Source organism: Chenopodium album, chromosome 26, assembly GCF_948465745.1.
Source record: "Chenopodium album chromosome 26, dcCheAlbu1.1, whole genome shotgun sequence".
In the NCBI taxonomy this organism is placed as follows: domain Eukaryota; kingdom Viridiplantae; phylum Streptophyta; class Magnoliopsida; order Caryophyllales; family Amaranthaceae; genus Chenopodium; species Chenopodium album.
The window spans coordinates 14,271,450-14,292,571 of record NC_137859.1 but is presented as its reverse complement, the minus strand read 5'-3'; the positions used below and the strand labels follow the sequence as shown (position 1 = coordinate 14,292,571).

General features: G+C 35.2%; 3 protein-coding genes across 3 annotated transcripts; 2 read left to right on the top strand and 1 right to left on the bottom strand.

The window, feature by feature from the left end:
* Window positions 1–1,260: 1,260 nt before the first annotated feature.
* Window positions 1,261–12,836, bottom strand: LOC145617273 (RNA-binding protein BRN1-like). The gene is made up of 9 exons (XM_081671971.1): window positions 12,485–12,836; window positions 12,205–12,287; window positions 8,221–8,272; window positions 7,958–8,083; window positions 7,710–7,789; window positions 2,760–2,942; window positions 2,253–2,571; window positions 1,787–1,930; window positions 1,261–1,711 (listed from the first exon to the last, which is right to left on the bottom strand). Exons 1-9 carry the CDS (start codon window positions 12,663–12,665, stop codon window positions 1,584–1,586), a joined length of 1,296 nt encoding a protein of 431 aa, XP_081528097.1. The 5' UTR covers window positions 12,666–12,836; the 3' UTR covers window positions 1,261–1,583.
* Window positions 12,837–15,541: 2,705 nt separating this feature from the next.
* On the top strand, window positions 15,542–16,159 carry LOC145616865 (uncharacterized). Its single transcript, XM_081671583.1, has one exon. The coding sequence runs from the start codon at window positions 15,542–15,544 to the stop codon at window positions 16,157–16,159; it is 618 nt and encodes a 205-aa protein (XP_081527709.1).
* A 33-nt stretch (window positions 16,160–16,192) lies between these two features.
* Window positions 16,193–19,504, top strand: LOC145616863 (uncharacterized). The gene is made up of 4 exons (XM_081671582.1): window positions 16,193–16,206; window positions 16,275–18,679; window positions 18,758–19,316; window positions 19,360–19,504. The coding sequence occupies exons 1-4, from the start codon at window positions 16,193–16,195 to the stop codon at window positions 19,502–19,504; spliced, it is 3,123 nt and encodes a 1,040-aa protein (XP_081527708.1).
* Window positions 19,505–21,122: the final 1,618 nt, after the last annotated feature.

The window sequence follows — 21,122 nt, the reverse complement described above, 5'->3', positions numbered from 1 at the left end:
GATATTCACATGACGACATAATAACCCACAGGACAAACTGATTATAGCCTATTACATCCATCATCGGGGTGTTCAAAGGATCAATAATCGTACTTGAAAATTGACCACTTAAAATATCATCTGGTGTGAAGTGGTTCAAAACAATATAGCTTTCAAACTACCCTATAAGTTGTGGTTCCTTAATGTCAACATTGTTTTTCTTTTTGATAAAATTATGTCAACATTGTTAGAAAGTTTAGTAATCAACAAAAGAAAACGAAATGTTGCACAGTGCTATCCTATCAATTGCATGTCAATTCATAGTTGTTGAAGAAACTGACGTGCTAAACCAGATAATTGGCTCTGTCCCATGGTATGTAAAGAAAATGAAATTAGGGGTTTCACAAACCAAAAAGCTAAATGTCTAATCTTCAACTAAGAAAAACTTTCTTATTTTTTTTTAAATTGTGGACATAAAAATAGTTATATTAAAAAAAAAAAAAATGTATTATTAAAATATTATACACATTTTTTTTTAATCTGAATCTGAAGATTAGACATATAGAATTACCCCCCTCCCCCTCCCCCTCCCACAGATTAACATTTTTCTCGAATCTAATCATGTAATTACTTTTACCTTAGGCTAGAATTTTAGCAAAGTTATCAAAGATCCACCAACTCATGTCTAGATGCAGAGAATTCTGTTCACAAAGCTAGAAATACTCACAGAAAGTTCTATCACGTGCAGTTTGAACCTTAATCAAACACTTATGCTGAGATTTCTGATATGCTCATATCACATCTGTAAGAAAACACGAAGACATAATTTTAATCAGATGTACCTGAAATGTACTGTTTTCTCTTCATCGCATATCTCCAGAATAATTAATCTCAAAGCAAATAGCAAACATAGGCCTAGATAGTCACCATCAAATAATCAACATAATTACAGGGATTGAGCAGCTGAGAGCAGTTGTTACATGAGAATACTTGTTAAAGATGTTACCTGAATTTGTAGGGCTGGAAGGATTAAAACATGCCTTCATGCGCCTAGCTTGGAGCTGTGGATAGCCCATGCAGATAAAAATATGTGATCCAACTTGTATGGAAAATTTGGACGGACAAGCACCCCAACATCCAACAGGAGAGACACATAAAAAGCTTGAAGAAACACTGACCAAGCAAAACCAACCAGTAATGTAAAGAAATTTACTTCTTGGGGATGGGAAGGGGTGGGGGCAGATAAAAATCAGTAAACATTCTTGAGACCAGGGGAAAAAATAATGAAGAAATGACCCTTTTTCTTTTTTCTTTTTTCCCTTTTGCAGACATATACAGAGTCATAGCTGCAGGAGTTGTTCAAGGAAGAATCAATAAATTAAGAATCAAACATCCAAATGAATTTCATGATACATAAAGTACAATTAAATTGGTCGTCTTGGCACCAACAGCTACAACGTTCTGAGATTTACATCCCCAATGTGGACTTTCAATTAGGGTGGAGTAGTGCAAGTTGGAACCACATTTCTCCATACCACCCACATCTTTTGCCTGAATGGAGACTTCGTGGACGACAATTCTCGAATGCGTGATATACCACCAATTTAATATTGATTGTTCTGTTTGTTATCTCGTTTTAGCTGAACCTTCAACTTCTTACCACCTAACTGAAAGCCATTCATCATACTAATTGCAGATTGTGCAGCTGCTTGTGAGTCATAACTGACGAACCCTGTAGAAAACAAATAATAAGATCCAAGCATTCTGACTATGTTGGTTGCATAAGTTAAAAAAAGAGACACCGTACCAAAACATTTGCTGAGGCCAGTAGCTTTATCAACAAAAACCTTAGCACTCAAGACCCTTCCAAATGGCTGAAAAGCATTTGCCAATTCTTGATCACCAAATTCTTGAGGAATGTGGTATATAAACAAATTAGCACCAGGTGGTCCTATTTATGGAAAAATGAAAATAGTTAATCAAAAGTAAATATACAACACAGAAAAGATTATTAATAACAGTGTTAAAGTAAGATTATCCGAATATAAGAAATAACAATGGTAGTCTCAGAATCTAGTGTAATATTAAATTCATTTCTTCTTTTGTTTCAAAAATCTATGCTGAATCTGATTTCACCTTAAATTTTAGTACGATAAATTGGTATACAAAAATTCTTGTAAATCATGAACTTGATTTTAAAGCAATTCATAAAATCATAAAAGGTTTGCAACAGGGAATTATGAAAACAAAAGTGAAGGAGAAGCTGTAACAACCTTCAACCTGACTTCCAGAACTTGAACCTGCACCAGGAGACGTTCCCGAGGGACTGTTTGCAACACTAGATGGCATGGATCCAGGAGAATTGTTAACAGGTCTGTGATTCACCATCCCTCCAGGATATGCCACAGGATACTGAAGATTCGGAAGTGCAGGATAACCAGACCCAACGTAACTTCTTGGTGCTACCCCGGGAGAAAGATCAGGTCTTACACCACGTAAAGCATTTCCTTGATTTACCGGAGGAACCATGTTGTGGAATTGATTTTGCATTGGGGGCAAGCGATATGGCATAAGTCCGTACCCACCAGGAGCCTAAAATCATGGACAGACAACGTACAGACAAAAGCATTAATGTGAGTAAGCATCAAAATAAAACTAGCAACAGAAGAATTACAATGATGCTTCAACTGAATATGAGAAATATAACAAAATATGTTGACTCCACAAACAAAATTTAGAGTGGGAGGGGACTATATAATAAACTTGGCCAGACAACAAACCTGATAACCATATCCATTATATGGGGGACCATAACCCATTGGCATGGCTCCAAATAAAGAAGAGTGTTGTGATGGATCGATATTTGCCACATTTGACACTCTTGACTGGGCCTTCTGAGTCCTTCGAGCTTGCCTTTCTTTCTCAGTATCAGCCCATTTGACAACTAAGGGAACATTTGAGCCCTGAAAAAAAAAAAAAAACACAGTTACCCTCAGATGAAATAATGACAACCAGAAAGTTGAGTTCAGAGGAAAAAAAGACAGATCCAAATGATGACTTCATATCTCAAAACTGTTTTCGAAGTGAGTCATTGCCAAAAACTTCTCAACAAATTAATATAGAGAACATACAAAAATACCCGGCTCTTCTCAAATTAATACACTGAAAATAAGATCTACAATGCGCTTTTCTCCTAGAAAACTCCGTACTCTATTTTTGAAACTTAAAAAATCTTATAATCCAACTAAAAGATGTAAACTACCATAACACTTCCAAAGTAATGAGGAAAGTATAAATTTGGAAATTAAGTAAATTCTTCCTACTAAAACTCTTAAGCATAACATAACGTAATTAAACTGAACTTCCTGATTCACTACTATACAAAAAGGCACTCCTAATTATGTTAGGAGTTTTCAATCTTCATGTCATACACTCCAACGATCTTACTGAATTTACTTGACCACTTCTGTGTAGCATTTTTAGCTACATCTAAATGATTTCGCTGTGCAAGCACCCACATAATGGACTCCTGAAATGTGGCTAGTACTTGGGTTGCTTTCCAACACCTTTCAAATATTAATGCAAGAAAGTAAACTCTAGTGCAAAGTAAAAGGAATTTGCGCAGAGTACGCCAATATAAAGAGCAAATCAAAATACCCACTCACAATGGCATTGTTGCTTATCGATAATTAACAGAACAAAATTCAAATGACACCTATCTTCTATTGTTGAAGAATAAACCTCTAAAGTGTCACCACATGTAAGTGTCCCACATTGGTTGAAGAAGAGAGAATTAATCACTTTATAAGGCTAAGGGGCTACTTCTCCTATTGCCATATGGTTTTGGGATGGAACCTCCTTGGACTTGTGAAGTGAACTCTCTCTCTTGGTTTGCGGGTGTGGCCTAGGCCCACGTTTAATATCTATCTATTAATATTAAAGTCAATTTCACATTTGCAAATATCGAAAAAGCCAAAGCTCGACTATTACAGCAAAAGATCAATACAGATAAGAACAAAAGATCGACAATGTAATACAGATAGAGGTGTCAAAATGGGTATTTGATGGAGAGTTATTTGGTTTAATTCTAGTTGGTTGGGTTTGGGTTATTAAAAAATAGCTTGTCATTTATAAAAAATCAATACTAGTCATAAATTTTTGGGTCACCTGGGTCAATTTTGGCTTGGATTAAAATAGTCATGCAATTTCAGATATAGTTAGGATTTGTATTAGGTCATTTTCACCATGTCAATAAGGACATCTAACTATTCATGTGGTGGAGTGCCGTTACTCAGGCACAAGACGCACATGTGCACAACAATGCACAGGGGCATGGTTCGCTTGTGATTGATGGATGTATCTCAATCAAGCTAAGACAAGAAATGACTTCTCAACAATCCTCTTATGACAGCAATTAGAAACTCCTCCACTATCCTTGTTTTTACTCAGCTTATGATTCCACGCTTTCTCTTGTGCTTTTATCCTTAAATAACATTTCCTACTGGAAAAACGCTAAACAAGAGGATAACTTATATCTATAACGCATCAAGAGTCTACAGATTTGGACAGCACATTACAAGAAAGTTTATGCCAGGTGGAGTGGAAGGCGCTAGGGTCTGACTAAATACCCATCGAAGTCTGGAGGTGCCTAGGTGAATAAGACATCTTATGCTCAACCAAACACTTAATGATAAACTATAATCTGGGTAGATGCCGTTTATGCCAATCTCAGCAGGTCAGCATGATATTACCTAACTATCTATATACAAGATAAAGGGGAACAGTTATAATAGCAGCAACCATAGGGTATAGGCTCTATAGAGTTACTTAACTACATGAAATAATGTGAAAAAATGTTGAAAAGATGATGAAAAGTGCTACTCATATCTCAGCCCACCAGGCTCTTTCATGCTGAGCCGATCTGCATTGTAAGCAACACCAGGTATTCCTGATAGAATATTGTAGTGATAGATCAATGGATATACATATGGCATTGTTTGACTGAGCTGATAGAGACATGCTGTGGAGGACTGGAAGTGCTTTGAGGCTTAGGGAATTTTTATCACATACATAGAGACTCTTAAAGATCCTATAAATTTTGGGGTAAACTCAACCAATAGTAATCTGGCCACTATAAGCCTATGACTACTCTTTTTCCAATTGAAAACACCCACATCCAAAAGCTAATGGTGGATTTCAGCCACAATGAAGATACTTCAGTGGATGAGTAAACAATCCAAACCATACAAAAAGAGTAACATCAAAAAATGAAGCGAAAAGAAATCGGTAGAGATAGCTTATATTGATGAAAGGGAAAGGAAAAATAAAAATAAAACTTGGATGGCTATGTATAACAGAAGGTGTCCAAATGTCTAAGTAAGACAATGTGAGATATCCTCATAGTGGATTAATAGAAGAAGAGGGCCAAAGAAGATTAAGGCATGACATGAACAATTAGAGTTCAAAGAATATACAGCTCCAAAAAAAAAAAAAAAAAAAAAAAAAAAAAAAAACTGGCAGGTTAGGTTTCAAAAAGATGATAGTAAAAAACAGGTCTTTCTTCCTATAAATGCTTGGACAGCACATTGACCTGATGTTTAAAGTATCTAGTTTACACTTGTAATTACATTTATTTTCTTCATTTATCTAACCGTTCACTATTTATTTACTGAATCATCCATTTTGCTCATTTAAGTGTCCTTTCTCCTCTTTACATACAAAAGGTGGATTTATATGGTGGTGTTGTACTTGTAAAAAAAAATAAAAAAAAATATTATATATTGCGTATATATATATTCCGTTATTTTAATATAGCACCACTTACCTTTTAAGGAAGTTTCACAAATATTGCACTATATCCATTTTAGGAAAAGAAAAATTTGTGTTCACTCTATAAATACCTAATATACCCTTACTTTTCAACACTTACTTTTTATTTTGTGTATACAATTACATGGGCAACTTTGTATTTCTACCTTTCTCTCTCATCCTATTTTCCACTACCAAAAAAATTGTGCCAAACTCTTATGGTGCAATAACAAAAGAACGGAGGAAGTACTACCCCCGGTTCTTATTACTCGCAACAACGAATATTTTATGTCTCACAAATAATACCCCTTTGTTGCGAGTAATAGAACCGGAGGTAGTACATTAAATCAAGTGTTATATATTTTTACTCATATTCTTAAATTATTTGTTCTAAATTTTAAATCAGGTATTCTTAATTTTTAATCACATGTTCTAAATCTTAAATTATATGTTCGAAATATTATTCATACTCCCTCTTTTCTTTTTAATTCTCACTATAGCGTGCCTAGAGTTTTAGGCAAAAGAGTAAAGTAAAACATAAGTGTATGGTCGAGAAAAAAAATTTGAACAGGTAAAACAGATAAATATAAATGGGTAACCACTATGTCACGGATCATGTCCCACACCAACCATGGGTGTCATTTGAGTCACTAGGCAACAAGATAACCATGGGTAGGAGGCTTGCGGCAGGGCACACTTCCCCTTATAGAGCTTTATCTAGCTATAGCTTATAGCCTTAAAATATTAGTGAACACCAAATTCACAGTAGCACAATAATGGGCCATTTGGGGCATAAACAAAGTCCAAATAGGCCCAAATTTGGGGCCAACGTATTTTGGGCCAAGGAAGATAATAGAAGTGTCAGTTTTTCGAGATGAGGTCCTTATGTAAAAATTTTGGCACCATGTAGTTTGGAAAACGCAGGAAGCTTTTAGAAGATTCTGGACTTATCTATGAGGTTCTTTTGAAGACTATTCCAGTGTTGATGACTCTAGAATAATCAAGGTAGGTCTTGTACATAATAGAAGTCTTCTAGGTTCTTCTATGTATGTACATAAGTAATGTAATATTCTAAAATCTTCTAGGCTTCTCCTTAGCATTCTAGGTAGGAAGGATGTAGAAACCTTCTTCTATGTATGTTCCTTTGGAGGTGGGAACTCTGTAGATAGTTGTAGTCTAGAACCCTTCATTTGAGGAGGTTAGGAATTTTCTAGATACTCCTTGTAAATAGGAGGAGTACTATAAATAGGTGGAAGCATTCTTAAGCACTTATGATCTCTTGCAACTCAATTTCTTCCTTCAAATGCTTAGAGTGTGAGGAAAACTAGGCACGAGGGTGCTAAATGAATGTTCGAGCACACTAGCATGAGAGTTAGCTTGTGTGCTCAATTGTCAGCGACACTTAAGTTTTAGTGCTAAGGTGGTGTGCTAGCAAATTCATTTGATTAGTGTCAAGGGAGGAAGCATTCTTCACGAGACAATTAGGTATAATGTGAGGAGAAATTTTATAAAATGATAATGGGGTTAAAAGGAAGAGAGAAAAATAAATATATGATGTGAGTGGGGATTTTTAAATTTGAAAATGGGGCACATAAAAAAATAAATTAAAAAAATCAAGCGAGTGTGATCTAAATTTTGAATCAGTATTTTTAAAATTTTACTCACACGTTATAGATCTAGTAGTAAATCTGAACAAAAAAAACATTAATCATTTGAATAAAAAAACGACAATGCATTGTGACACAAAAGTTAAATTTGAGATGAAGTTGCCAATTAGGAATTTATTTCACAAGAAGAATGTAACAACAATAACGTGGAAAGAAATTTTTTTTGTATATAATTGCAAGTACAGTTTCTCTAGGAAACCAATTTATCGGGTATAAAACACATGATAATAATATAAGTTTCAGAAAAAGACAAACCTCCATTTTATACTTCCCATTTATAGCATCCATGGCTGCAAGAGCCTGCTCCTTAGTCTCATACTTCAGAAATGCACAACCTACCACAAATGACATAACTATTTTAATGTCCTTATAGTTGAATTATGTACGACCTAACAACTAGTTTTTGCACGAAAAACGTTATAAGATATTGATAGACTTAAGGGAATGCAATCATTATGTGTGTGAATATATATGTAAAAAAACAGGTAAAAAAGTATAGAAACCTTTGCTTGTTTGTTGAGATCCCCTTAAAATTTGCAATTCTTTGATCGTCCCGTATTGAGAAAATAAAGTAGAAACCTCGGCTTCTGAAACATTCTTCGGAAGCATGCCAACAAAAAGTTTATGCTCTGATAAAAGAAAAGGTTTGGGAGAAAATGTCAACAAGGAATCAAGTTTGAGGCAATAAAGAAAAATGAACATTAGAGTCTTGCAAAGCAAAACATTTGTCATCATAAGAAAACTCGGTACAAGAATATAATAACACCTAGTCTCTCCAGTTCACCATCTGCATATTTCACTTGCAACGGACTAGATGCCTGAAAACAAGAACCAAAATGTTAGATCTGAAAACCGTAGATTAAAGCAACACAAATCATCTCAAGTTTTATAGGAAATAAGAGCAAGAGATGCACATATTGACATTATCACGTAGTTATAACACATATACACAGAGTACATGCATAACTCATTTTGAAAGAAGACAAAGAACAAAATGAATACATCAATATGACATTCTACACATCCCTCTAGAATCTAGATTCTTTCATACACATTCAGCACTTTAAACCAAACCAAATTTGATGCAACCTTCGGAAGAAAAGCATGCAAATGACATCATCATGAATTTCGGTAACATTACATTCTAGTCATAAAGGCTTTTCATTTGGATTTCTAATGAGATCCATATTTTAATGCTAGCTAGTAAGAAAGATGCAACAAAATTATATCCGAAGACTCATTTTTAGCAATTCGTAAAAATTTTAAAAGACCGAGTAAAAAAATACATGACTGAGAAATTTCAATAGCAAAATAAATTCCAACAGTCTCAATTGCCAAGAAACATTAGTGAAGTGTTATGTTGCTATTTAGTCAAATAAAAGAGTTATGGAATTGCACTCTCATCAAATAGTCCGTGGTTTACACAGATGATCCTTAAAAAGCTCAATTGTTAAACATAAGATATCAAGGTACCATAGTTTTTCACCCTCTATTGGAACAGAAATAGCATATATGTTTAGGCAAAATTTTACTCATTGACACAAACTTTGGGGGATTTTGCATTAATTGACACCAACTTGTAACTCTGGTTAGATTGACACCAAATTGTTCCAAAAAGTACAAAAATAACATTAATGATATCTAAGTGGATCCACTTGCTAAATGATTAAACTTTACTTTATATAAATCATTTTAAGCATTTATAAAATGATTTATGAAATCAACAATTTATTTTCATGAGTTAATTTACATTTTTGTATAAAAACCCTAATTAATAGAAGTATTACGTATATGGTAAAGAACCTCAATCCTTTCTATCTCCTCTATTTCTCAGTTTTTTTCTTCTATTTCACTCATTTTTACTCACTTTCCCCTACATCATCTTTTCTTAAAAATTTGGTATTAATGGTTAATAGTTGTGCTAGTAGACCAAGTTTTTGCAATTTTGAAAAGGAGACAATTTCTAGAAGATAAATTTGGCATCAATGATTTTTGTTACCCTTCCAAAATTTTACCATGATAACTTTCATACGAAAATTGAAACTCCCATAATTTTGTTTAAGTTTTAATATCTCCAGTTTTCAAATCTTTGTTTTTATTTTTCAATAAATGATTGATAAACCTCCACTTCCAAGTAGTATTCATTTGTGAGAGAAGATGATGAAGAGTAAACAGAGTTCCACTAACAAACAAATTTAGGGGGAAAAAAAAAAAGGAGTAAACTGACAAGATGATTGAAGAAAGAGGAGAGAGTAACTACAAATAATTTACTATTTTCATACTACTTAATTCATTTATAAATGCTTAAAATTATTTAATAAGGTAAAAAATTAACTATCTAACAATTAGGACCACTACAATATCATTAACGATTTAACATTAATATTATTTCTTTTTTTAACAAGTTGGTGTCAATCTAACAAGTGGTATAAGTTGTTGTCAACAAATGCAAAAACCCCAAAGTTTGTGTCGATGAGTGTAATGTTGCCATATGTTTATGACGAGACACATAGAAGCTTCTACCTAGACTAGGCACAGCAGAAGCGAACACACAAACAACAAACAAAATAATCTGAAGAAATCAAGGTGCAAAAATCAAAGACAACCAAATACGACATTTTTACCTTGAAAATCATTCTTTTAACTATAAAAGGAAAAAACCACCAATGTCACTATTCCTTCAATGAATATTAGTAACACTTGCTCAAAACTTGCTCAAAACTTGCTTATAATGAAAAGAGCTCTAATCTAGATTCCTAAGGGTGTTAATAATCTTCCATCGTGTTTTGTTTAGAGTAATCAATGAACAAAGCTCCTGAATCATATAGATGCTAGAATCCTGAATTTCCTCCAAGGTAAATTATTTTATAAATTCTGTCATAGATCTAAGACATTTTTTTTTTTTTTTGGTGCAGTAGATCTAGAACATTATGAGGATTAAGAAGTTTACATAAGATAATAGGAAACCAATATTTTCTTCCAAATAACAATTCTTTAGGATTCATGAATTCGCAACGTAACATCACAAACAATAACATCTATGCACAGGGTTTCATGAATTTACAACTACCGAATCTTTTCCCTCCATAAAAGCCTGTGACTTCCTCTTCACACCCCTGACTGGCAACAGGTCTTGCTTTGTCTACATTGTTTCACCGACACTTGAACCGTGATCCAAACCCAACATTTTTACCAGGCTTGCTCTGTGTGGGACTTGTAACTAAACAACTCAGACAATCATTTGTAGTGCTTCACCTCCTTCCTTTCTCTCTCTCTCCCATCAAAAAAATAGAAGAAACCTTACTCTTACAAGTTACAACACACACTCGCTAGCTTTTAAAACACAATCATGAAACAGCAACCTGTATCTTACTTGAAATGACAAAAAAAAAAAAAAAAAAAAAAAAAAAAGAGGTTGTCTCATTTTTCCAGAAAGCACAAAAGAAGGGAGCAGGATACAACAAGTATCTCACAACTTGAATCTTATCCCTCTCCTGCACAAGTTCCATCGAGATAAAGTAAGGTATAGCCTATAAGCTGATAAGTAATCTTTCCAAAAGACAATTTTTCTAGAAGAATTTACTGATTTGTCATAAAGTAGACTAACCCCCATCATAATGAACAGTCTTCAATACCTACATTTTTATTGGCAATATCAATCGCAATGGGTCCAAACTCCAAACACCCTCCTCTTAGTAGAATGGTTGCCAACAACATCCTCTCTCTTTGTCTTCCTCTCTAAACCACCTTATTTCATAATTAAAGCTGTCTCTCGACAACTCCTCTGCCAACTCCATGCCATATTTGCCACTATTAACCACCTCCTGGACCTCCACCCACTGTTTGACACTTTGACCAAAAAAGTAAAACCCCTCACATCTTATTAGAGATTTCATATCTTGTTGTTTACTATCATATCACATACAATTTTGTAAATCTTTGATACAGTCTTTGGTAATCATTAATGCTTAACTTTTTACTTCATGTAAAGCTTGTAGCTTATCAAAGAGATTATACAAGGTCCACTTTTCTTGTAACGTTATATATTGTTTTACCGTGTCAATAATATAATTAAGCTTTCCAACCTATTCTATTCTTAACATTTTCTGACTAAAAGTTGAATATCACTTGACTCTTGTGACTATTTTATCCCTAAAAACTGTTAAGAGCTCATCTATTCTGCATTCCCCTAATACCAAACTACAATAAAGGCACGTGAAGATGAAGTAAGAAGCTCATTCACTATCAACTTTGTATTCAGTAGAAAACCATCTTCAAGTTCAAAAGCTGTTCACTTGACAGTGAGCATCCAAATCAGATCTCTTCAAAGCTTCACTATTAAAAAACCAAGAAAAGACCAAAAATCACTCGATCGCAATCACACTTCTTGATACCCATTCATAATCAAACCAAACCCATCAATTATGCAGTTGAAACCAATGTAACGCCCACAAATCCAGCTAAAATAAGCAACCTTTCTCACCTCCCAAACCAACACACACTACATTGTGAACAACAAAAACATCAACAGTTCTACACGACTGACACGGGTTCGAACATGCACACATCAATCAATCAAAATCCAAACACATTGCTTCAAAATTAGCACAATGTACCCAAAGTCAACTAACAGGAAAAAATAAAAAATAAAAAATAAAAAAAATCAACAAAACTCAACAAAATACCAGAAATCAAACTAGATCACATACAAAAACAAACCAAAAATCAAAAAGATCAACTGGAAACTTACTCCAGGAAGCGTCTTCTTATTATGACAACCATTAACCGCTTTATCAGCTTCTTCTCTTGACGGACAAATCACAAAACAACACCCTACAAAACCAGAAAAAAACACTAAAATCAACACAAAAACACTAAATTTAAACACAAAAACACTAAATTAAACACAAAAACACTCAAATCTAAACTCAGATCAACCAAAATCAACTCGCATTGCTCAAATTCCTCGATCAAATCACCAAAAAATTCAAAAATTAAAACCACAACATATTAAAGCATAAAAATAAAACCTCTAGAAGCTTTAGTAGCTTTGTCTTTGATAATGTTGACCTCGTCAACGAGTGCAAACTCATTGAACAAAGCAAGAAGTTGAGGTTCAGTCATATGCTTTGGTACTTGACCTACGAACAACTTCACGCTCTCTTCGCTGTGCTTGCGCATACCTGATTTTTGCTCCTCCGTCGCCGCCATTAACGCCTTCTACCTCGAGCTCCAAGCTTTTTTTTTTCTCTCTCCTCAAATTTTTTCTGAATTTTCTCTCTCCTCTGTAATAATATTAATAATTTTAAATATTTATAAATTTTTTTAAATAATAAATAGCAACTGTGTTTCACTTTGTTTGGGTCGTCTGAAAAAAAATGGCGTCTTTCTAGATTGCAAAGTTGGATCTTCGCTAATATATTAAATATTATTATATTATTTTATATTTTTTGATTGACGAGAAATTATAAAATTAAATAATGTGGATGCTGGAAATGACGGAAGTACCCTTGTGTTTTATTTGGATTTGGATGGACAGATCTGAGACAGAAGGGTAGTGGTTGGAGAGGAAATGACGAAATTACCCTTCCTCGTGTTTAGGGGTTTTTATTTTAATTTATTTTTTGTTTTTTTTGAATTTATTTAATTTTTGGATAATTGGTTGACAGGTTGGATTTAAAAGTGGGGTCCACATGTAATTTTGGTTGGAAACTTTGTCATTGTAAAAAAAATAATAATAATAAATTAGAAATCATATAAGATGTGATCGATCTTTAAGATTGTCCAATCCCAAAGCTTAGTTTTTTCGGCTGATTGAAAAGTTAGTTTTAACTCAAATTCAATTATATGCATTTTGCATGCTCTTATTTATATATATATATACTTCCTTTTCAATTGAAAGATTTGTTTACTTCTTATTTATCTTTTGGTCATGTTTATGTTAGATTTAACTAGTTTCCTCCTCGTACCAATGTCGTGGAAAGTAATCAGCCTGGCCACTTTCAATCCTCCCAAGGTCGTACACAAGTCGGTCGAAGTGAAGTTTAACCTCTAACGCAGTTCTTGATTGGCCGGCCGAGAAGGTTGGAGATTTGTTGGAAGAGACTATCTCTGTCCATCTTGTAAAGATGATCCAATATACTCGAAAGACATTTTTCAAAGTTCTTGTTTTCTTCCGGAGTCCATTTTATGTAATTTGAGTATGATGTTGATGGAAAATTATTATTTGAAGGAAGATGCATTTTTTTTTTACTGCTTAATTAAAACAAAGAAGAACTTTAATAAAATTTAATGAACTCAATAATCTCAGGTTAATGTATATATACACAATAAGTAGTCAACCCTTTGTAAAAAAAAAAAATTAAAAAAAAAAAATGTATGTAAGTCAAGATTTGGATGGTATCATTTTTTTATTTTTTGAAAGTTAGGTATGTAGCTGTATAATTACTACTTTGATGATTTGGATGGATATTTGTGAAAATGTAATATTTTTTATTATTATTATAATAATAAAATTATAAATCGTACTTGCAAACAAGATAATTTCTAAAAATCACTTATAACTTAGAAAGTTCCCTCTAGGGCATCGTTAGGGTTCTCTTGGGAGGGTTTTTTCTAGCGTTTGCTAGCTTTTGCTTCATCCTCGAAGTCTCGTGTCGATTTTGTTTCGTGATCCGTGTTCCGTTCTCGTTATTATGACGAGTCCTGAGATTAGTAATGAAGCACTCCTTAATCTGGCCAAGGGATGCGATATTGATTGGGAGGACAAAGGAGGGGGAGACGAGAAGGATCAGATTGAATTGGCTATTGTGGGAAGAATTCATATTCCTCGTAATGTGAATGCAAACGCTCTAATTAATACTATGAAAAAAGTGTGGAGTCCAAAACACGGCTGTGAGGCGAATATCATTGGGGACAAAATTTTCTATTTCCAATTTCATCATTGGAAAGATAAGCATGTTTGTTATGGATTCTCAACCTTGGCACTTTGATCACCATGTCATGGTATTGGAGGATGCAAAAGGTAACTCTAAGCCCTCTGAAATTCCGTTGAATTGTGTACCTTTTTGGATTCGGGTGTATGATTTACCCTTTAAGGGTAGAAATAATGAGGACAATGCTAGGAGATTAAGGAATAAAATTGGAAGCTTTGTTTCCATGGACAAATCAGACGTCATAGGGATCAATAAATCTCTAAGAATTCGTGTTAATGTTGATGTCAATAAACCCTTGATGAAGACAGTGGAACTTCGAACGGGTAGGGGTATAGTGGAGGTGCCTATAAAGTATGAGAAACTACCTGTATTTTGCTATGTTTGTGGTTTGTTACGCCATGGGGAGAAGGATTGTGATGATAATGTGATCACGAGAAAATTCAATGAACGGCTGCGTGTGTCTACCCCGTGGAAAGCTGCAAAAAACGAAGTGAATGATGATGAGGGAGATCTGAGTAGTGTTGTTCGAAGGCTCTTCATCACCAAAAATACTCATAAAACCTGTGCTGAAGGCGAGATGGGGACAGATGTGAACAGAGGAACTATGAAGACACCTAGTGAGCAAGGGATTGTCAACATAAGCAAAAAATCTGCAGAGTTTTTGAGTGTTGTACATGATAGTAATACCTTGAAAGAAGGGGGAAAGAGTAGTGAGGAGGTAGGAAAAAGAGTTGAGTCTTTAAATATCCCAGTTGATAAGAGCAGAGAGAGTGAGGAAGGGGTTCTTGAGGCTCAGCTAGTGAGAACTCCAGTAGAGATGGGAATAAAAGGGGGCACGAGGCAATGGAAAAGAGTAGCAAGGGAGGGTGGGGGAGGGAATATTCAGAAGAACATTGCTGTAGAGTCAGGGAAACGTGCTAGGGAAGGGGAAGATATGACAGAGCAAGAGTTACACATTGGGAAGAAGATCATTTATACGACATTACCTGGTGGCGTGGGGCCGTTGCCGGAGGTTGGTGTTAACCAACCCTACCGTACCCAATGAGTATTCTAGCTTGGAACTGTCGGGGTATGGGCAACCCCCGATCAGTTCGGCGACTTCGGAAGTGGAGTCACAAGTTTTGCCCGAGGTTACTTTTTATTTCTGAGACTATGGTCGATAATAAGGTAGTGGAGGATCTTAAAGGGAGTTTAGGCTATCATGGAGCTTTCGGTGTTTCTAGTATGGGTAAATCAGGGGGTTTATGCATTTACTGGAAGGAGAGCATAGACTTTCGTCTTGTATCCTATTCTCACCACCATATTTGTGGAGATATCTGGAGTGAAGGGAGCTTGAAGTGGAGGTTTGCAGGAGTGTATGGATGGGCTAAGGCCGAAGAGAAAGTTCACACTTGGCAGCTCATTAGGCAGCTTTGTGATGATGATGTCCCGATTTTGTTGGGGGGTAATTTTAATGAGCTTCTATCATACGATGAGAGAGAAGGTGGAGCCCTTGGGAAAAGAAAAGAGATAGAGAATTTTCGTGAAGCCCTTCTTGACTGTAACCTAAGGGACTTGGGTTATAGTGGAACTTGGTACACATGGGAACGTGGGAGAACCCCTTCCACCCGGATTCGTGAAAGACTAGATAGGTTCCTTGGGTTGATGTCATGGTGCTCCTTATACACTAATGCCTCAGTTGAACATATTGTACGCATCAAATCTGATCATGCTCCTATTCTTCTCAGATATGATGATGCCCCTGGGAAAAAGAAGAAGAAAAAGAAATAGAATTTAAGTTTGAGACGTATTGGCTCATCGAGGATGGCTGTGAGGAGGTAATTAAAGGTGCTTGGGAGGGGGCAGGAAACCTGAATGTGCTTGGGAAAGTTGCTGCTGTTGGCAGGAACTTGTCCAGGTGGAGCGATGAACACTTCAACAACCTTGGTAAGCAAATTGCAGCGACTGAAATTGCCTTGAACAATGCCCAAATGTTGCCGATCAGTGAAGAGAGTTGCGAGGAGTGTAATGAGCTTGAGCAGCACCTTGAGAGTTTACAAGAAAAACAGGAAGCATACTGGCATTTAAGATCCCGAGTAGCTGAGGTCAAAGAAGGTGATAGAAACACTAAGTACTTTCACCACAAGGCTTCACAACGCCAGCGGAAAAATACCATCAGCGGCCTTTTGGATGAGAGTGGTGTTTGGAGAACCGAGGAGGAGGAAGTGGCAGCAATCATTAGCAATTATTTCGACAACATCTTCGCTTCGTCAAATCCCACCAACCATGATCTCGAGCAGGTTCTGTCAAATGTACCGGAGTCTATTTCTCTCACCATGAATGCAATGCACATGAAACCTTACACGAAAGAGGAGATGTATGCGGCACTCAAGCAAATGCACCCTAGCAAGGCTCCTGGTCCCGACGGTATGCATGCAATTTTTTATCAACATTTCTGGCATATTGTTGGTGATGATGTTGCAAATTTTGTTACTGGAATTTTTAATGGTAGTTCCTTCCCAGATTCTGTTAACAAAACAAATGTTGCCCTTATTCCGAAAGTTAAAGAACCCAAAAAAGCTATTGAATTTCGCCCCATTAGTTTATGCAATGTCATTTACAAGCTTGTCTCAAAATGTCTAGTGATCCGATTGAAAGATGTGTTGTGTGAAATTATTTCTGAAAATCAGAGTGCCTTTGTTCCCGGTAGACTTATAACTGACAATGCTTTAATAGCTTTGGAATTATTTCACACTATGAAGAAGAGAAGCAAGGGTCGTAAAGGGCACATTGCCATGAAGCTAGACATGAGTAAAGCGTATGATCGGGTAGAGTGGGGTTTTCTAAGACAATTACTTCTGAAAATGGGTTTCGATGGAAGATGGGTTAATATGGTGATGACTTTGGTTACGTCGGTGCAGTACTCTTTTGTCATAAATGGGGAAGTGTGTGGTGCGGTGACTCCTTCTAGAGGATTACGTCAAGGTGATCCCCTTTCTCCCTATCTATTTATTATTGTGGCTGATGCGTTCTCACATATGATCCAGAATAGGGTTAAGAGGGGTGATATTCATGGTGTAAAAGCAAGCAGGAAAGGTCCAGAAATTTCACATCTCCTATTTGCAGATGACAGTCTTCTCTTTACAAGGGCAAATCGAAAGGAATGCTCAAACATTGTTGATATTCTCAACCAGTACGAAGCAACATCCGGACAAAAAATCAATTATGAGAAATCGGAAGTGTCCTTTAGTAGAGGGATTGGGACTGAGCAAAAGGAGGGGATCCTAGACATTCTACATATGAAGCAAGTGGAGCGTCACGAGAAGTACCTTGGTATTCCGAATGTGCTAGGAAAGTCAAAAAGGGGTATTTTTGAGGCTCTTCTTGATAGAATCTGGAAGAAATTGCAAGGTTGGAAAGAGAAGCTTCTATCTCAAGCCGGAAAAGAAATTTTTCTTAAATCGGTAATCCAAGCAATTCCGACCTATCTCATAGGAGTTTACAAATTTCCTAGTGAGGTAATTAGGAAAATTCATGCGGCTATGGCTAATTTTTGGTGGGGTCAAAGTGAAGGGAGGAAACGGATTCATTGGAGGAAGTGGGACTCATTATGTATCCTCAAATGTCTTGGGGGTATGGGGTTTTGTGACTTAGCGGTCTTCAACGATGCTCTACTTGGAAGACAAGTTTGGCGGTTGGTGAGTAATCCGAACTCTCTGCTAGGCCGTGTAATGAAGGCAAAATATTACCAAAATTCTGATTTCTTTGGCTCTTATCTGGGCTTTGGTGGAAGCTACTCGTGGCGTGGTATTTGGGGGGCTAAGGCTCTTGTGCAAGAAGGTTTGTTGTGGCGAGTAGGTAATGGGAGTAGTGTTAACATATGGTCAGATCCGTGGCTCTGTGATGATGAAGGCAGATTTGCAACCTCCACTCCGACTTTAGAAATCACTAGAGTTAGCGAATTAATTAATTTTGAGCATATGGAGTGGGATTACAGTACTATCCAAACATTTTTCAATGAGCGAGACAAGAAGTTGATTCTTGCCATCCCTCTGAGTGGCCGATGTTCAAGTGATGAGATTACGTGGGCGTTTTTAAAGAATGGAATTTATTCTGTGAAGACTGCTTATATGTTGGGGAAAGGCTGCAACTTGGACAATTTCCACTGCGCTTGGGTTGAAATTTGGAAGGCAAACGTAATCCCAAAGGCCCGTAATTTTTTATGGCGCCTATGCATTGATACTCTTCCTGTTCGTAGACTCTTAAAATACAGACATCTCACTGATGATGATTGCTGCCCTTGGTGCGAAGGTGAGTCCAAAACTTGGCAACATACTTTTTTCGATTGTTGGAGAGTGCGTGATTTATAGTGGAGATTGGACTGTGAAGTCATGAGAAAGGATGTAAACTCTTACTCCATTTGTGACCTGGTGGAAAGCTGGAAGAATTTGGAAGTGATGACAAAAGTCAGAGGTATCTACTTGATGTGGGGAATTTGGCAGGATAGAAATCTGAAGGTTTTCCAAGGAAAAGACACTCCAACTGATTTGCTGATTGCTAGAGTGCTGAGATGGACTGATGAAAGCACAAAACCTGAGAAGAACTCATCCCGCACTGCTGCTATTGCTGCCTGTACAAGTCCAAATCAGTGGGTTCCTCCACCCCCTGGCATCATCAAAATAAATTTTGATGCTTCGCTTTATGAAGAGGGTTGGGTTGGGCTCGGTGTTGTTGCGCGTAATAGCCTTGGTGAGATCGTGTTTGCTGCCACAAAAAGACTCCGTGCATGGTGGTCAGTGGAGATAGCTGAAGCAAAGGCGATTGAATGGGCGGTTAGACTTGGCTGCAAATTTGGATGCAAGGAGGTAGTTATAAAGTCTGACTGCCAAATTGTTGTGTCTAGACTCTCCCGGAGTGCAACTCACCTTACTGATTTGGACTCGGTGCTGTGTGATGTTATGTTTTTAACTGCTCAATACACTAGCCTCCAGTGGAGTACGTCATGTGAAGCGTGCTGGCAATGTAGTAGCTCATTCTCTTGCAAAATTTCTTCCTTTTAATTTAGAGCAAATATGGGAACACTATGTTCCTCCTGATGTATCCCCTTATGTTCTTATGGACGCTCTTGCTGTTTAATGTCTTTTGCTCCCCTTCAAAAAAAAAAAAAGATAATTTCTTTTTAATAGTCATGAGATCGTATTAGCATTGTTGTACATGGTATGGATCTACAACTAGATACCTTTTTTATTTGTTTACTAGATGAAAGCCCGTGCGATGCACGGTTTTTTCATATATAAATCTCAAGAAAATATATTTTCATATAGATTCTATGTTTTTTTTAAAAAAAAAAATTGTTTGATTTATTTTACTATCTAATAGTAAAAAAACACATAATATTTTAATTAAAATGTTATTGCCTATTACAAAAGTTATATTTTTTTAAATGTAATTTATAATTCGACTTTTTTATTGTTATTTATTGTGGTTGTTAATTATATGACAGCTGAATTTAAAAATATGAATACATTGTAAATATGATATCTTTCAAAAATAAATTTGTAAATGTGATATTTTATCTGTTACATATTAGGATAAAATCTTTATTATGAAACGATATATTTTTTTTTAATAATTTAAATCCTAAATCAATATTCGTTGTTTTTAAAAGATAAAAATATTAAAAAAAAATAATAAAATCATGTATACTATTTATTTCTATATAGATAGAATCACCAACTCCGTTCACGCCCATATCTCTTCCATCTAATCAAAATGGATAAATAAAACATGTTAGCAAAAATAAAATTTATATAAAATAAATCTTTATAGTCTTATAAAAGAAATCAATATATATATTTACCGGAAGTGAAAAATTGTTGTGAAATTGATCTAAAAATTAAAATTGTACAAAATCAAATCTAGATGTATGCATTGAAATTTCATCATCATCCTCAATTGCCCGAACAATAATATTTTAAAAAATTAAATCATTATTTTGTTGTCACTAACAATGCGTGCGATATTGCTTCTTATTTGTAACAATTTAAAAGTATCTAATGGAGTAAACTTTTCTTTCAATTTATTTTGGACGAAAAGTTACAAAGTTGGCTTTAATTGAGGCATGAACGCAATCATCCTGTAATTAAAAATAAAAATTAAGTTAATTTGATGGCTTGATTATGCTACCTAAATCACAAAAAATTGTTTTATCATAAAATTAATTAATAAAAACTAAAAAGGTTTATAATGTAAATTATTTATAAAGATATAATACCTCTTCGTACTTTGATTTTCCAATCATTTTTGATTGAATTTAATTCTCTGATTTAACACATGAAATTTAAAAATTAAATTAAGAATTACGCAACCATTGATGACCTAAAACGGACACAGAATTCGCTTGATTTGGTTTGTATTGATATGAGATTTTATGTGTGTCGTAGAATGCGTCAATTTATAGTGGTAGGCATCACAAATTTTAATTTAATTACAATTAAAAAATAATTTTTATTTCTTATCATCAACACTATAAAGATTATCTTAAATATATAAATCCTATATCTAAAGATGATTTTTTTAAAAGATAAATTTTAGTTTTTTAAATAAATTAAATCCTCATAAATCATTATTCGTTGTTTTTACCTACGTGACAAATTTCTTAAATCTCATTCGTCGCTTTTATTAAGGTGGCAAGTGAATTTTTTAATTCTAAAATAAAATAAAATTCTAATTTTTAATTGGTCAAAAATACACC

What these genes read in the sequence shown, in the direction of transcription:
- LOC145616865 (XM_081671583.1), top strand. Translation starts at nt 15,542, where the DNA reads ATGGTCGATAATAAGGTAGTGGAGGATCTTAAAGGGAGTTTAGGCTAT.
- LOC145617273 (XM_081671971.1), bottom strand. Translation starts at nt 12,665, where the DNA reads ATGGCGGCGACGGAGGAGCAAAAATCAGGTATGCGCAAGCACAGCGAA. An exon ending in ATGGGAAGTATAAAATGGAG is followed by an intron (nt 2,943 to 7,709) that starts GTTTGTCTTTTT and finishes TTTTTTTTTCAG; the next exon opens with GGCTCAAATGTTCCCTTAGT. An exon ending in TTCTGGAAGTCAGGTTGAAG is followed by an intron (nt 1,931 to 2,252) that starts GTTGTTACAGCT and finishes TTCCATAAATAG; the next exon opens with GACCACCTGGTGCTAATTTG.
- LOC145616863 (XM_081671582.1), top strand. An exon ending in TTGCTGCCCTTGGTGCGAAG is followed by an intron (nt 18,680 to 18,757) that starts GTGAGTCCAAAA and finishes TGGACTGTGAAG; the next exon opens with TCATGAGAAAGGATGTAAAC. An exon ending in ACTGATTTGGACTCGGTGCT is followed by an intron (nt 19,317 to 19,359) that starts GTGTGATGTTAT and finishes ACTAGCCTCCAG; the next exon opens with TGGAGTACGTCATGTGAAGC.